Raw genomic sequence first — 15,116 nt, forward strand, 5'->3', positions numbered from 1 at the left:
AGAGGTCGCTTATCCTCTAATAGAGGCAAATCCTTTAAACAAAGGATTAGTGGTAAATGTGTTGTCATGCATGTATATGGGAAGGGTTTGAGAGAGAGTGGGGAGCGATTATACGGCCTTCAAAGGCCAAGTGGGAGATATTGGGTTTTATGGCCTTTAAAGTCCAAGAGAGGATGTAAATATAATAAATATAGAAAATTGTACACTCCAATGGGAGTGTATGATTTGTTGACTGACCTAGAGGCTAGAGCTAAGCGGTCTATGGCCTGAGTCAGGTCCAAAACCCTTTCCCTTGGGCATAGGAAGGTATCATTGAGGGTTTTTGGAGAGTCATTTATTGTTAAGGTCGAAGATATGTCCAAGAATGGTTTGTAAGCCAGCAAAACTTCATAGTCTCTTGTGTGTGGTTGTAGGCTGTTAAGAGCAAGGGCCATCAATTCTCAACATGCTTCTGCATGGCGTGTACATACGACAATTGCATTTTGGGAAGCAATCCTGTAGAAAGACACGTGAACAAGTGCATAGAGAGAGTCCCCCTTGCACTATAATGATACGTGCATCTGACTAGCTCTTGGGCAGAAACATGTAGCTCACACATTTGAATCATGGTTCCACTATTTATTGGCCAGCTTTGATGGGCCAATCATGGGCCCCTACTTATGACTCTAGGTCATGGGTCCTATTGGGTTAGTTTGATAAGATAATTGTGGGTCACAGTTTTTGGCTTGGGTGGGGTGCCCTGACAGTCACTTTCTTAACGCATTGGTATCGATCCACTTCTTGATGTACTTCTAAGTACTTTTTAGTATTTGTTTTCTTGAGAACCTCAGAAATATTGTTTTTATTTTCTGATGTATAAACCGAGAAAAGGCAAAACTGATAATTTACAATATAGTAGAGGCCTAGTTTTAAGAGGCATCTTAGTGGGGGGCCAAGGACCCAGCTCACAAACATGGGCAGGTCACATAGGGGTGGGACACATCCCACACAAAGTGAGACACCCCTATATAAATTTGAAATTATTAATTTCAAATATTATTAATTTAAAATTTTATTTTGTTTTGATTGTATTAGGAGTCCTAATTGGATTAGGATTCGCACTTGGACTAGGACTCCTACTTAGATAAGAATTTGTATTAAAATATTATTTATTTTAAAGATCCCTAATTGCATTAGAAGTGATAGTTAAATTAGGATCCGACTTACATAAGAATTTGTATTAAAATATTATTTGTCTTAAGCAATCCCAATTGCACTAGGAGTCTTGTTTGAATTAGGATTCCTACTTGGACTAGGGTTCTTACTTAAATCAGAACTCATATTAACATATTATTTATTTTAAGGAATCCTAATTGCATTAGGAGTCCTATTTGGATTAGGATTCTTGTTTAGTCTAGGACTCCTATTTAAATTGGTATTCAAATTAAAATAAAAATATGACTAAAAAGTGGATATGGGTCAAAGACTCAAGCGATAAGGTTCCTAAAATTCCTCCCTAAATCATGACGGTTAATTTTTAGCATGGATGGCTCATATTATTTTTTTCTCACCCCTCAAAACTTACTAGGAGTTCTATAGGTCAAATTGAATTTTAATTAAGACATGCATACCCTAGACCTCTTGAAAACTATAAATTGGGGGGTCATTGCTCATTTCATTGATTCAATTTTCTAGCCCATCACTCCCTTCTCCATGCCTCATCTCTCTCTACAATTTCTCTCTCATCTCTCATCCTTATTGGGTGGTATGCACCACCCAAGGATTCCTAGGGTGGCACACCAACCCTAGGGCTAAGGAAGCGAGCATGCCTAGCCTAGGTTGTAGTAGTGTGGTGATACATAGTGGCATACCCTAAGAGCTTTCAGAAAAACCCTAGATATAGTTCATGCTCTCATAACCCAGTTTTTGAAAGGGTATTGCCAAACGAGCTTCCCAATATATGAAATTCAGCAGGACCAAGGGTTCAAGAATTGCACCATTGGTGTACTAATTGGGTGTGGGGTGTACTAAGTCCTAAGGGGTTGACCTTCGACAAAGTTTAGTGAGACTTCCATGCCTATTTGATTTCAGGTTAGAAGTTCTAGATTTATTACAGAAATCCTATTTGTTGGTCTAATAGGGGTGAGGACCTTAAACTTTCCCTTAAAGCTTGGAATGATGATGATGATTAGAAATCCTATTTCTATTAGAATTAGAACTTGAACGTTGGACTTCAGCCTTCTTTCAATAAGGTTTCATTTTGGCACTAAAAATAAAAGATCCTAGACTACAAAGTAGTTTTTTTTTTTACAAAAAAAATTTCCACATTATATTGTAGCAATTGTAAGTAGAAATTCCAATCATCAAAAAAGAAATTTTTGAATTCATACCTTGGAATTTTACATAGCCACACCTTTCAGGAATGAAATTGACAAACCAAGGTCCAGACATTCACACTACCTTGCCCCTCAATTGGATGGATCAAATTGCTTGTCGTGGCAATTGTTTGACTCCAGTTATGCTCACAAAGCTTCAGAACATTAAGGTTTTCCTGTTCAACGAAGGAGTGTAAGAGTTAATGGTCCACTGCTTTTAGTAGATGATGGCATTAGCATCATGTTGGGTTTTTGTAGCCATTAAGGGCCTTATGAGAGCTTGTAATTAATACTTGATATAGTGGAACAATGAACTCCAGTGGGAGTGTGGTCCAAAGGCACCAAGAGATTGTGGTTTAGAAGAACCAAGAGATTATGGCCCAGAGGGACCGAGATAGGCAAAGGCTATTTGCCGATACGCAGACTTGGCTTAACGTATTAGGCCAGTCGAGTTGAAAAACCCTTAATTACCTGAGCATGAAGCACAACCGATGGGAGTTAGTAGAGTCATCCCTTGATGAAGTCAAAGTTGCCCAGGATAGAGAGCCAAAGGACTGTGTGACCCTTCTATGTGATGGTAGGCCTGTAGAGACGAGGGCCAAAACCTCATCATTGATCCATCACATGGCATATGCATATGATAGTCGTATTGGGAAAGCAAATCACCCTTGCGAGTGATACATGTGCATGTGCGAGAGATTACCCCTATGCACTATAGAGCTGTAGTTGCACTAGGTCTGTATGACCTTGGGCTTGTCTTTTGGGGAGAACCTGTAATCCATAGACTGGGATTGTGCCCCTTCACCTATTGACTGACTTTAGTGGCCCAATTATGAACCCTCGTGATGGTCTATGGGTCATGGGAACTGCTTGGTTAGTATGAGAAAGTGAGTGTGGACTATAGTCTTCATTAGAAGATGGAGTGCTTCAGCAATATTATAATTCCTTAACCTAGTTGGATCCGATTCCCATCAAAATTATATAGAATTAATTATTTTGATGTTAAATGATATTTAGATTGATAGTTTGAATTTTTTAGAAGTCTCTTGGTTTCTAAAAATCATCATTATTAATTTTTTAATTCCTTTAACAAATGGGGACCCACCATATTTGCATGAGGGAGTGCGCGGGGCCACCCTTAACCACCATGGGTGGCACGCCCCTCTTTTAGATGCACCTTCCTATTTTAATGAGATGGCCCATGAGGCACTCAATCTAGTTTAAAAATTATGACAAGTTTTGATATTTGAGAAGTTTGAATTTTCAAAGTTGGCATGTATAAGAGCTTTATACAAGAGATAGGAAAATATGATATATTTTCATATTTTTATTATTTAATGGGATTGGCTGAAGGATAAAGTTTTAACACCTTCCTTTGAATCATGATGGCTGATCTAAGGATTGTATGGCTCAGATCTCTCACCCCACAAGTCTCTTATGATCAACAGTCTGGATCTCATCTAAGGATAGCTAACCCTACGAAACCTTAACCTTAGAAAAAGTCTGTAAAAGGGGGACCAAATCTCTATAATTTGTACACGTCTCTATACCTCTCTCTCTCTCCCCTAAGGGTGTCACTACACCCTCTCACCACTCTCCCACATCTCTCTAAGATCTCTCTCTCCTCTCTCCCGTAGAAAAATATTGAGAAAGAAATAGGGGCACGCCCCCATTCACATAAAGACATTGAGGCGTTAAGCTTGTGTATTGTTCCATTGCTTTCTGATTCAGTTAAGGGTTGTAGCCAGGGCTTTCCCATACTAAAAAGATCTAAGATAGACCATTGATCCAGTGCGCTATTGGAGGAGGAGACCCGGAGTGGGGTGTGCAAAGTCTAGTTGAGGTAATTTTCTGACAATCTTCTTTATGGTTTGCAGTCTTATGTTTTCCTGTTCCCATGAGTATTTTGTGTTTCGTGATCCCAAGGTCAAGTTTATGCAATTTTGTTTTTGTAATAAATAATTGTTAAAGTGGCAGCGAGTGAGAGTCCTTGGGATTCTTTGTGTTTTTATTGTTTCTCATTATGCATTTGGACATTTGTAAGTAATCCAAGTGGTGAAAATAAAGAAAAGAAAGAAAAATTTTAATCGGTATACACTTGCGCAAGTTACATAATCCAACTTTCATCTACTAACAAATTTCCCGTAATAGATGTGATGGAGGATGAAACAACAATTGTGAAGGTTAAACAATTCCCCCATTCACTTTTTCACTCGCCTTTATCTTCACAAGTGGTCCCTACATTGTCAACCGCACCACCAAATTCACATAACAGATCTGGAACTACTATTACAACTCTTCTCTTAAGTTGAACTTGGTCTTAAATTTTGATCTTCAATGTTTGAGGCCTATGGAAGATTCTTTTTTAACCATTGTTGGACCTTTACTTTTGATCCATAGTGCAACATCTCCTCTTTCAAGATCAATACACTAGAGATTTGCTTCACCAAAGCCTATTGAATAGCGAGAAAATATTTTGCTCTACAATGGTGGGCAGAGTTGTACATCCTTGTAAGGATGTGATGAAATGGCGTACACTCCTTTCTCAACCACAAATAAGATCGACATAGCCAAGTATTGCTCGCTAGTTCATTTGGGTCCAACTCCAAGACTTCAACAGATAGTGTTAACTTTAGTATTGTGATATTCGAGCAAGGTATTCTCAAGAAACTATAATATTGTTGTGTTCTTTTGGCTATATAAACTCTCTACGGTGTCCTAAAGTTAGTTCTTTAGGTTAGGAATCTGATTAATCAAATCCTTATGTATCAATCCTTCAATGAAAATAGGGCTTTGCCACATTTAACCTTCCAGTTTGGTCTAGCTTTCATGCCTTCTGGAGTATGGTCTGGCATCACTACAGTCTACCGTGTTACGATTTTGTTGACCACGGATTTGACATGCCACCCTGCCATACCCAGGATTTGCAATCTGTGGATAGTAATTGAGCACAGGAAGAAGGCCACGATGCCCTTGATTATGTGAAAATGGACAAAATCAGCATGTTTTTCCACAACCTCTATTGTCACTATCACATCCATGTCCACAATCAAATGTTGCAGGGTTGCTGGACATTACTACCATGTTATGAGAATCTTGATCCTCAGTGTGTTTCGGTGTAGGCTATGGAAAAGGGATTCATGTTGTAGTAACAATGGGTGCAATGTTAACAAAAGCCAAGGTGGGCATCTAAGCGGCCAAGGGTCTTGGCCGCACAGCCCAAGCAGGTGCCCAGAAACTGTTTTTTTTTTGTTTTTTTTTGGGGGAGGGGGGTTTGGCTATTGGCTATGTAATTCAAACATAGACATTTTTTGTTTTTTGCGCTATAGTCTATTTATTTCAAACAACAATATTCCAATCACTTCAAATACATATATGCATAATATTTTTTAACTTTTTAACACAAATTCTTTGTTGTGCAATATGAAACCATATATTGCACTTACATTTAGTCAAATTTCTTATAATGTTTTGTGGGGTTTAGCAAAATTTCTTAATTTTCTTATAATTATCTCCCAATCAACCAAAACATGCAACTAACCCTAATTTGTGAGTGTCCCACACACATTTAGTACCACAGATCATCGAGACTAGTATCGTCAACGATCATTTCAAAATCACGTTTAAAGAATAAAGAAAGCCGTATTTTTGAAATAATTAGTGGAAATCACAACTCAATTCCTCAAATTAACCATTAATTGCTCCCCATTAATCATCAGATTCCATTAGAGCAGCCAAAGATCAATGATAAATCCCAAAACCCATAAGCTCCCTTGATATTAATGAGGTTTATGCTTTATGGGGGGTTTCGGAGGCTAGATTGCCCCCTTAAACCCTCTTTTCCCTTTCTTTCTTTTTTTTTTTCTTTTTTTTTTTTTGGGTTTTTTTTTTTTTTTTTTTTGGGGGGGCGGTGGGGGTTACCCTTTTTTCCCTTGATCAGTAGCAACCTATTCTTCACATGAAACGTTTGTGAATGAGACTTTGTATTTTCAGTTTCATCAATATCACTTTTGATAAGAAGTTTAGAAGGGGTTTTGAAGAACTACTTAAATGTCCCAGAAGTTTATGACCATGAACAAAAGTGGTTTCAATGATGGATTTCTGTGTTATGAAATTGGATGTTTCAAAGAAGGAGAAATTTTGATTTTTTTTTTTTCAAGAGGAAAATGTGTTGAAAAGCTAGATGTGTGATACCCTAGAGAGAGGAAATTAGGCGAGTGAAGCCTTAAAGAGAGAAAGACTTGGGCGGGGAAGGTATGGGGACTAATCTAATATACCATTTCTCCCCAAGGGATGATTTATTCCTAAGGGAGAATTTGTGGACTAAATCTAATAAATCTAGCCTTCTGAGGGAGGAAATGTAGGGTTTTAAACAAGAAAGTTAGAATAATAGAAGAAAAGGGGTGAGTAGAGAGAAAAAAAGGGTTTAAGAGAAGAGGAGTTACATCAGTTAACTTGATCAAAAAAAAGGAGAAGAGAAGATACATAACCTTGAGTTAGGGTTCATGTGGAGAATAATGGAAGTTGTTTGTTAAGAGCAGTTCAAAGAAAATGGTAGATGCTTGCTCATAGAAGATTGAAGATTATTGGTAGAAAAACCTTGAAGGGCCTTAAAGATGTTGGCAGAAAATCCTTGAAGGGCCTTGAAGATTGATGGCAGAAAATCCTTGAAGGGCCTTGAAGATGATTGGCAGAAAATCCTTGAAGGGCCTTGAAGAACTAGGGTTTTCGAACTAGCTCTCATACCATAATAGAAAAGCTTGACAAGGAGAGAAAGAGAACAAGCGAGAAAAGAGTGCATGCAATTCCTCCTTGAGATCTTACTTGGGGATGTGTGCCTCTCTCATTAAGTTATTTTATTATATTTGCATTATGCCCTTGACAATGATGAATATAAAAACATTGTACAAACCAAATATAAAATGACTACAACGTACATTATATATTAAGTACATATTCTTAACACCGACATGGATCACACATACCAACAAAATTGACATTGATTTGCTGTAATGAAATTCCATATTAGTCCAAAGTTTCTTAGGAAACACCGAACATGTCCTCCCTCTTAATACATTTTAACTTATAACAAATATGTTCTACACTTTAAAACATTTTGACTTAATTCTCAACAATTTTATGTGTTTCATACTAATGATTATTATGCATATTCTGACCAGGTTTCCAAGGCTTAATTGTTCTACACAAGTACATGTGTAGGAATACTGGCCCACAACACATCAATGATCACCCCTAATGTAGAGGAGGCTCAATGATTGGTATCTTATAGCCAGCATCCCTAAGGAATGGTGGTTAATAATCATATTGCACTCAAGTCCAATTGCAAACCTTGGGACTACGAGCCACATTGATGCTGACCTTGTGCCTTGTCATCAATGGGCAATGGTCGCTCTAATGCACATGTTTGGGTGGATGTCCGGTGACAAGTCAAGGGTTTAAGGCCCTCTCCTCATTAGCCTTCTCCTTATCAAGCAAGTAGGAGTACTAGCCTGCACGCACTCAAACATTTGAAGCCAAAGGCAACATTAGTTGGTGATATGGCTTGAATAGGCAATGCCTGTAACGTTTACTATCAGCACAGAATGAGGCTCAGCTCTTTCAACTCATAGGGTTTCATGAACACATTATCCGAGCATGTGGCCCATGAAAATTTTCCCATCATCTTGTCAAGCCCCTTAGTCCAAATGAGATTTTTAAGCGGATTAATGTCTCCTCATTGGCACCCCCAAAATTGGTGAATGTCCTCTCCCCACATCCACACAGTTGGCTATGCGTATAAACATCTTTTAGCAATACATCATTGAGTACATAAGTTGAGGGTAAGGCCATGTAAGCCACACTAATCCCAATAACTCCCTCTTGGCCTAAAGGCTACACTGTATGGCCAAATACATGTCAAACAAAAACAAATGGAAAACAAAGTCTAAAGTCCAAGCACCAGTCATAAGACCTTACATCACAAGGGTACGAGCCTAAAATATGCACATAGGCACACAAAAGATTTGACAGAACACCCCCACAAGGAAGTCTACTAATTCCCTTACTAGGAATATATTCAACAATAACAGTCTTGGCTTTGATCAAACCCAAATTAATGATATTGTCATTCAGTATGTTTATACTTCTTGTGAAACATGGGATTCTTTGGAAAATATTGCAGATTGGTTGTCAAAAAAAATGGCCATAATCCCACTACCAAATCCACTCACGTGCAACCCTCTAATGCACTCTCTTAGCTGCAAGCCCTCTTTCACTGTCTTCAAGCAATATCCTCTACCTAAAAATCCTTACAGCACATGATATACCCTAGTTTTGCTAAGGTCTGAGCCTTACTAATTTCCTTTGCTCATTCAGCTGAATAAATTGTTTGTACTCTTTAAACATCAAATAAGTAGAATTTGTTCACAAAAGGAAATGCAAGTATCCATACGAAGAAAATGCCATGACCTATCAAGGAATACATGAACATCTCATATTTCTTTTGTTGATTACATTAGATTTTTGTACGTTTTCTCTCAACATGATACTTGCATTGAAGAAATATTACCTAGAAATAATATAATTGTTCATATCTTTTTCCTATTAAGAAGAGTGGGTCCAAATGCATACCGTACGCATACCACCAGTCGCCATCTTCTATTCCAGCAGTGGATAGGATTTCAACAATCGATATACCTCCCTGCCAATTATTATAACCCCCATGAATCCATACCTCTTTGGAATGAGCAACCGGACGAGAGGCACAGTTGTAATATAATCTAACCTTGTCCCCACCTTTGAACTCAAAAGGTTCCATAGACCACAAATTATCAACAGACAGAACAGCCTTATGCTTTATATGGTTTATCTTTTCTCTCCTCTTCTCCACCTCAATCTTTGCTTGTGCTTTATCTTCATCATTAGCAGCCTTCTCTTCCTCTAGTCGGCGTTGCTCAGCTGCTTTCCTTTCCTTCGCAGCTTGCTCTGCTGCAAGTTTCTCAAGCTCCCTTCTCCTCTCCTCAAGTAAAAAATCCTCAAAAGCAAAGGTGTCCATGCCACCTTCAACTGGTACTTCAAAATCCTTGGAGTTATTATTCTCATATATATCTCTCCCATTTAAGAACACAAAATCCATCTTGTATGCTTCCTTTGGAATGTGAACTCGGCAAGACCACCAATCCCCTGGAAAATCCATTTTGCTCAGCTCCTTGGTAAAAGATTTCCATCTCCAATCATTAAATGCTCCCATTATATAAAGGTTTGATTCATTTCCCAAAGAGGTCATGCTTCTGTCCAGAAAGACTTCAATATCTTGATTTGATTTTGCCACTTTAGGGTATGTAAACACTTTATTTCCATTTAAGCGGTTCTCGTCTGCAAGATCAGCAAGCAGCCGCTTGTGTGCCATTTCCTGAGCCCTCAAATTTGTTTCTTCAGATGCCCCTCCCATGCCTGGCTTCTCATCCCCTCCCTTATCTCCTCGACCTATAATTTGTTCACTGTCAAGCTTTGTATCAACCTGTTTCCCTCTACTTCCAATCTCACCACCTATTTCCTCCACGTCCTCAACGTCTTTAGAATTGGTAACAAGCCTTGTTTTCTCTCCATCCATCACCACAGATTCAGTCCCCAAGGTTTCACTGCCATTTTCTTTGATTTCATGTGTCCTCTTGTTGTGACCAAGATAGGAATTGCTCTCACAAGAAGCTTGCACCATCTCCTCTAGACTGTCGACATTTTCACTTGAATTTGAAATATCAGGGTCCTCTTCTTCTTCCTTGACGATTTGAACCTTCTTTTGACCACTTGTTTTGGCCTGTGACAATGGCATAGGACCCCGGTAGAACCCCTTAGAGGCAGGATGGGTTGGACCCTTGGACTTAGATGTTGGGCTCTTTCTCTGTCGCCTCCTGGAATAATCTACAAGGTGCAAAAGAATTGGGGAGTGTGAAAATTGTCGAACTGAAAGCAAAGGCATATACTACAGAACAGATTAAACAAAAAGAGTCAGATATTAAGTTATAATTTTTCTATTTGCAAGTAGACAGCATATTATATTTACCCAAAACATAGTAGACAGCATATTATTGTTATACCCGTGCAGCTCATTATTGTTATACCCATTCAGCACATTGATTAAATAGTGACAGTATAATATGGGCACATTCAAATTATCCATGCATAAAGAATGCATTCATACATGTCACTGACCTGCACGTATTAGAATGCAGAAAGGTATCCTGTAGTATGTGGGTTCTTTGCGCCAAGGTGACAGCTGTAGCAAAATCCAAATAACAAGAGGGAAATGATAAAATTATTAGTGAATGATGATTAATGTTCAGGATAAGATATTCAGACCCAGAAACCATCCAGAAACTAATCAAAGAGTCATAGGCAATCTAATAATGAACTTCAAACAAGTTAGGGGCCTTGATAGACCGCTCTCTTTGTAACCAAGAAAGAAACAACAGATTCATCGAGCACTGAAAATCCACAATGGAATATGAAGTTTTCTGAATATAGTTTTTCAAAATATTGACTCCATTCAAAAAACTGAAACAAAATTAAGCAATGCAGTTTGGAAGGCTGCCACTGCTTCGCTTATATGGGTTATTTGGATAGAGAGGAATAATAGGATATTCCAGGGAAGCTATCAACAGTTGCCTGCACTTCTCCACAAGGTTAAGACTTTGGTAACTTTTTGGGCAACCAATCACAAAGTCATTGTGGGCACACCCACAAACATTTTTGTAAGCCATTGGGATAACATCCTTTTTCACCAACCAAGGAAAACTCAAAAAACCAACAACTGGCAACCACCCCCGAGAGGAACCATCAAACTTAATTTTGATGGTTCCTCAAGGGGCAACGCAGGGCGAGCAGGGGCCAGGGGAGTATTCCAAGATCATGAGAGGAATATTTTGCTCACATACCCCTTGGCCATACAGTCACAACATGCTGAAGCGATGGCACTGTTGATAGGGCTCAAGCGCTTTAATCCCTCTTGAGGATCCCACTTGATAGCTGAAGGGGGCGCATACAACATTATATCTTGGGAATTTGGAAAGTCTAAACCACCCTGGTATATAGCTTCGATCTTTGATGAGATTGAATTCATTTGCAGGGATATCCACGTCTCTTGGAGGCATACCTTCTGGACGTCCAACGCGTTCGCAGATCTCATGGCCAATGACGGAGCCGATCTTACAAACAGTCTTGGACCTCCTCAAAGTTAGCTGCAGGGTCTCTCTCTCTTTTCTAGCTCACCACTGGTATTTATGTTGTAAATAGGGTGTTATATAAACCCTCTCACCATTTTTGCTAAGCCAACCCATTGTTGTCACAGGACTGGACTGGTTTTTTCTTTCATGTAAAGGGATTACCTTGCCCGTCAGGGTTCTGGTAGCTCCCAATTTTTTGTAAGGGACGCTCCCAATACTTGTATTTACTTCATTCATTCTTCAATGAAACAGTTAACTTTATCAAAAAAAAATAAAAAATTTAAGCAATGCAGTTGTGTTTGAACTTTGTTGGTATAAGGCTCAGAAGATGATGATTTGTGTTTGAACTTTGACAAGATGTTTAAGAACCCGTTCAACGAAATGGCAACGTTCCTGACTCATCAATCTCAAATGATCTGGAATTGTAAATATATGAGGAAGGAAAGCAAGCCATAATCCGCTAGACTATGGTCCATGGTAAAAGCTCTGGGATGCAATCCATATTAAGAAAGTGACCTATTGTATTCTAAGTTTCTAACCAAGGATTCTGTAACTAATCAGTGTGACTGCTTTGTACTTGAAAAAGTCCAATGAACCAGTCTTACAACACCAATTAATTAAAGAAAAGGGCAAAAGAAAAACCAATCACCAAGTGATCTATATGGAAATTTCATATCTAATTGCTGCATTAGTCACTGTTCTTAGAAAAGAAGCAGAAATTTGAATTTCAGAATACTTTATTTACACTTGAAAAGCATCAATCCGAAGCAGCACAAGTAATGGGCATCAGCACTGTCAAAAACTTGATTGGTAAATCATATATATTTCATGAAATATCAATAAAAAAAAGGAAGAAAGTAACCAGAAACCGAGTTCCAAAAAATATTACAGCTTGCAAAGAAAAAAGAAATTGATCCCTGAATTTTTCATCCCAAACTCAAAATATTGCAATTGAAGATGGAGTAGACGATCACAAGAATACCTAGGATACAAGAACACTACTGATAAGTCTGAATATAATTTTTTTTTACAGAGTATCAACGTGAAAAATAGGGTTTGAAAAGGAGGTACATGCAATGGTTGATGATGCCCATAAGTAGGACAAACTTTGAGCTTCAGAAGTTTCCCTTCCGAGAAAGGTTCTCTGCAACTCCATGGCCGTGGGGGTCGCAGACATATCTCCATTGATGATCTTCTCTCTCTACTGCCAATCTCTCTTCGCTCTTCGCTCTTCTCTCACACTCCACTGCGGAGGGATGAGAATTGAATCACGAACGGAGCTTTGCATTCGATGACAAGCAAAAAAAGATGCAGTTCGCCTATTTTATGCTCTCACGGGAGTATACTGTACATTTAAATGCGTAAACGTACAATTTTAATTGGAATTCCTCGAATACTAATACCACCAATTATCCAAGCGAGCATTAACCTTTCCCCAAGAGCCTTACGTTGTCAGGCTATAGAATAATGCCACGTGTACTAGCGTATCTCAACGGATGGACCCAGATCTCAACGTTCAACTTGGAAAATGGAACACCTAGGACGAAGCAAGCTATATATATATATATATATGCTTCCCCATGGAGTCGTTCAATTGAGTGTCTGCGATGGTTTGATTTAAATTCGACACTTCAAATTATTTTATTTTTAGGTTTTTTTATCAATTATATGAACATGAAACTTCGTACGTACAATCAGTTTAATGGGGTTTATTGAAAAAAAACATTAATAATAATTTTTTGATAAAATATAATGATCAAAATACATTTTTTAAAACTATCGAAAGTATTTTGATTGTTTTATTTTGTAGATAATATTTTTTATAGGTGTAACTTGAAGAGAAAGGTGGATGTTCAAATTTTAGCGTTAAAATAGTTTGTAAAAAAAAATAAAAAAAAAGAAAAAAAGAGTACAGGGACGTGAGATTGTGATTGGGATCATCTCAACCATCCATTCCGAATGGATGGTTGGAGAGGGGGAACTTTATAGGGAAGCATCAAAAATGTTACCTTTATCTTTTCTTTTTGTTTTTCTTCTTCTTCTTTTTTTTGAGATTTATGGTCGTGATTTTTTTTGAGATTTATGGTCGTGATGATTAAGATTATCAATTTATGAAATTTTAAGTCCAATATATATACTTGAGGTGGGCTTTCTAATAAGACCGAATTTGACTAGGTGTGTTGCCTTATGCACTATAACTCCATCAAAATATTTAAGCAATGACTTTTTTAAGCAATAAGTTTAAATGAGGTATCTCCTTCCAAACATTTATCGTAGAGATGGTTTTAGAACATGAAGCACATCCCAAGTTGCGCTAAATGCATTTATGTTTTACATCCATGATTTTGCAACACAAAAATTGGTTGTCATTTGATAATCGGCTAAGAACTAAAGAGGACAACCCAAAAATAAAGTTTTAAAAGACCTAAGGTTCAAAATCTGTTGTCCTTTGATCATGTTGCTTGTAAAACTTTAGATCCAAAATTCAGCCGTAAATGTAATTCTAAAAGAAGACGCATTCGAATTGAAAAAACCTCGTCATTTGAAAGCATATAGGTTTCCTTTTGGGATGAGATTTTGTGCATCGGGCGATAACCTATTCAATTGTAATCTCCTTGCAGAAATCCACATTAGATATGGATATTGGATATAAAATTTCACAGGTCCAACCAAAAAAACCTAAAAAATAGAGGGCTTAAAATTGAATTAAGCGAAATTATCAGAAATATATCTTAATTTTTTGCTGTTTAGAAATAAAAAAAAAACCTATACTTCCCTAAACTCCGTCTGTACCTTTTTTTTTTTTTATACTTTTTTTTAAATAACATTCACCGTAGTCGTATGACCATGAAAGTATTATATACTAAAATGCCATTCAAACTTAAGACTTATTCTTCTTTATCATTAGGAACTTCGGTTATGACTTAGTCTTCCTTACATTAAGAATTTCTGTTATTATTTTCTTGTATATATTATGTACACAAACTATTATTGAAGTGTATAATACGAAACAATTCTTCTATTATTGATTTCATTAACATAGTATCATAGCCTAAACGTCCATGGGTTTTCTCTCGCTAGATATGGTATCATTTTGTTGGGCTTTCTCTCTCTAGATATAGTACCATTTCATTTGACCAATAAAACTTTCCCCCAAACCATTGTTTCAGCAGATACTACTTGCCTACCGAGCTTTCTTGGAGGACTTTGATAGATTTCTTCTTTAAAGGCTTTGACTTTGCTGAGGTTGATGAAGCTACACCTTCAAGTTCATCTCTGCTATCAGGGGACTTTTTAGTTCCTGCTAGGGGCAGTGTTCTTGCAACCAATTGCACAATGCTCGGCAAGGCACCAACTTTGGTGGCATAGCCAATATACCAGTTGATTCTTCTCTTGCTCTCAACAAGTTTCTTCTTTTCACAGTGAGTGGGTTGTGTTTTTCTTACCACTATTTTTTTTTACTCTCTCGTTTTGCTTAGGCTCTTTCCACTTCATCCCAAACAGCAAGCCTTCCAACTTATTTTTTTTTTAGAGAGATAGG

The 15,116-nt window shown here is 37.7% G+C and overlaps 1 protein-coding gene across 4 annotated transcripts in view; it reads right to left on the reverse strand.

The window, feature by feature from the left end:
- The window catches only part of SS3 (starch synthase 3), a 94,444-nt gene extending 81,487 nt beyond the window's left edge, over positions 1-12,957 (reverse strand). For 2 of the 4 annotated variants that reach the window (XM_088859908.1, XM_088859910.1), the window contains exons 1-3: positions 12,647-12,956; positions 10,566-10,629; positions 8,985-10,274 (exon numbers count right to left, since the gene is read on the reverse strand). In XM_088859908.1, the coding sequence (XP_088716034.1) occupies positions 8,985-10,274; positions 10,566-10,629; positions 12,647-12,760 (1,468 nt within the window). In that variant the 5' untranslated portion in view covers positions 12,761-12,956. Of the gene's footprint in view, positions 1-8,984; positions 10,275-10,565; positions 10,630-12,646 lie in introns of those variants that run through there. The other 2 variants (XM_011629300.3, XM_088859911.1) reach the window with 2 other exon arrangements.
- Positions 12,958-15,116: the final 2,159 nt, after the last annotated feature.

Source organism: Amborella trichopoda, chromosome 2 (assembly GCF_054954075.1).
Source record: "Amborella trichopoda isolate Santa Cruz 75 chromosome 2, AtrichopodaSantaCruz75HAP2 v2.0, whole genome shotgun sequence".
NCBI classification, from domain to species: Eukaryota; Viridiplantae; Streptophyta; class Magnoliopsida; order Amborellales; family Amborellaceae; genus Amborella; species Amborella trichopoda.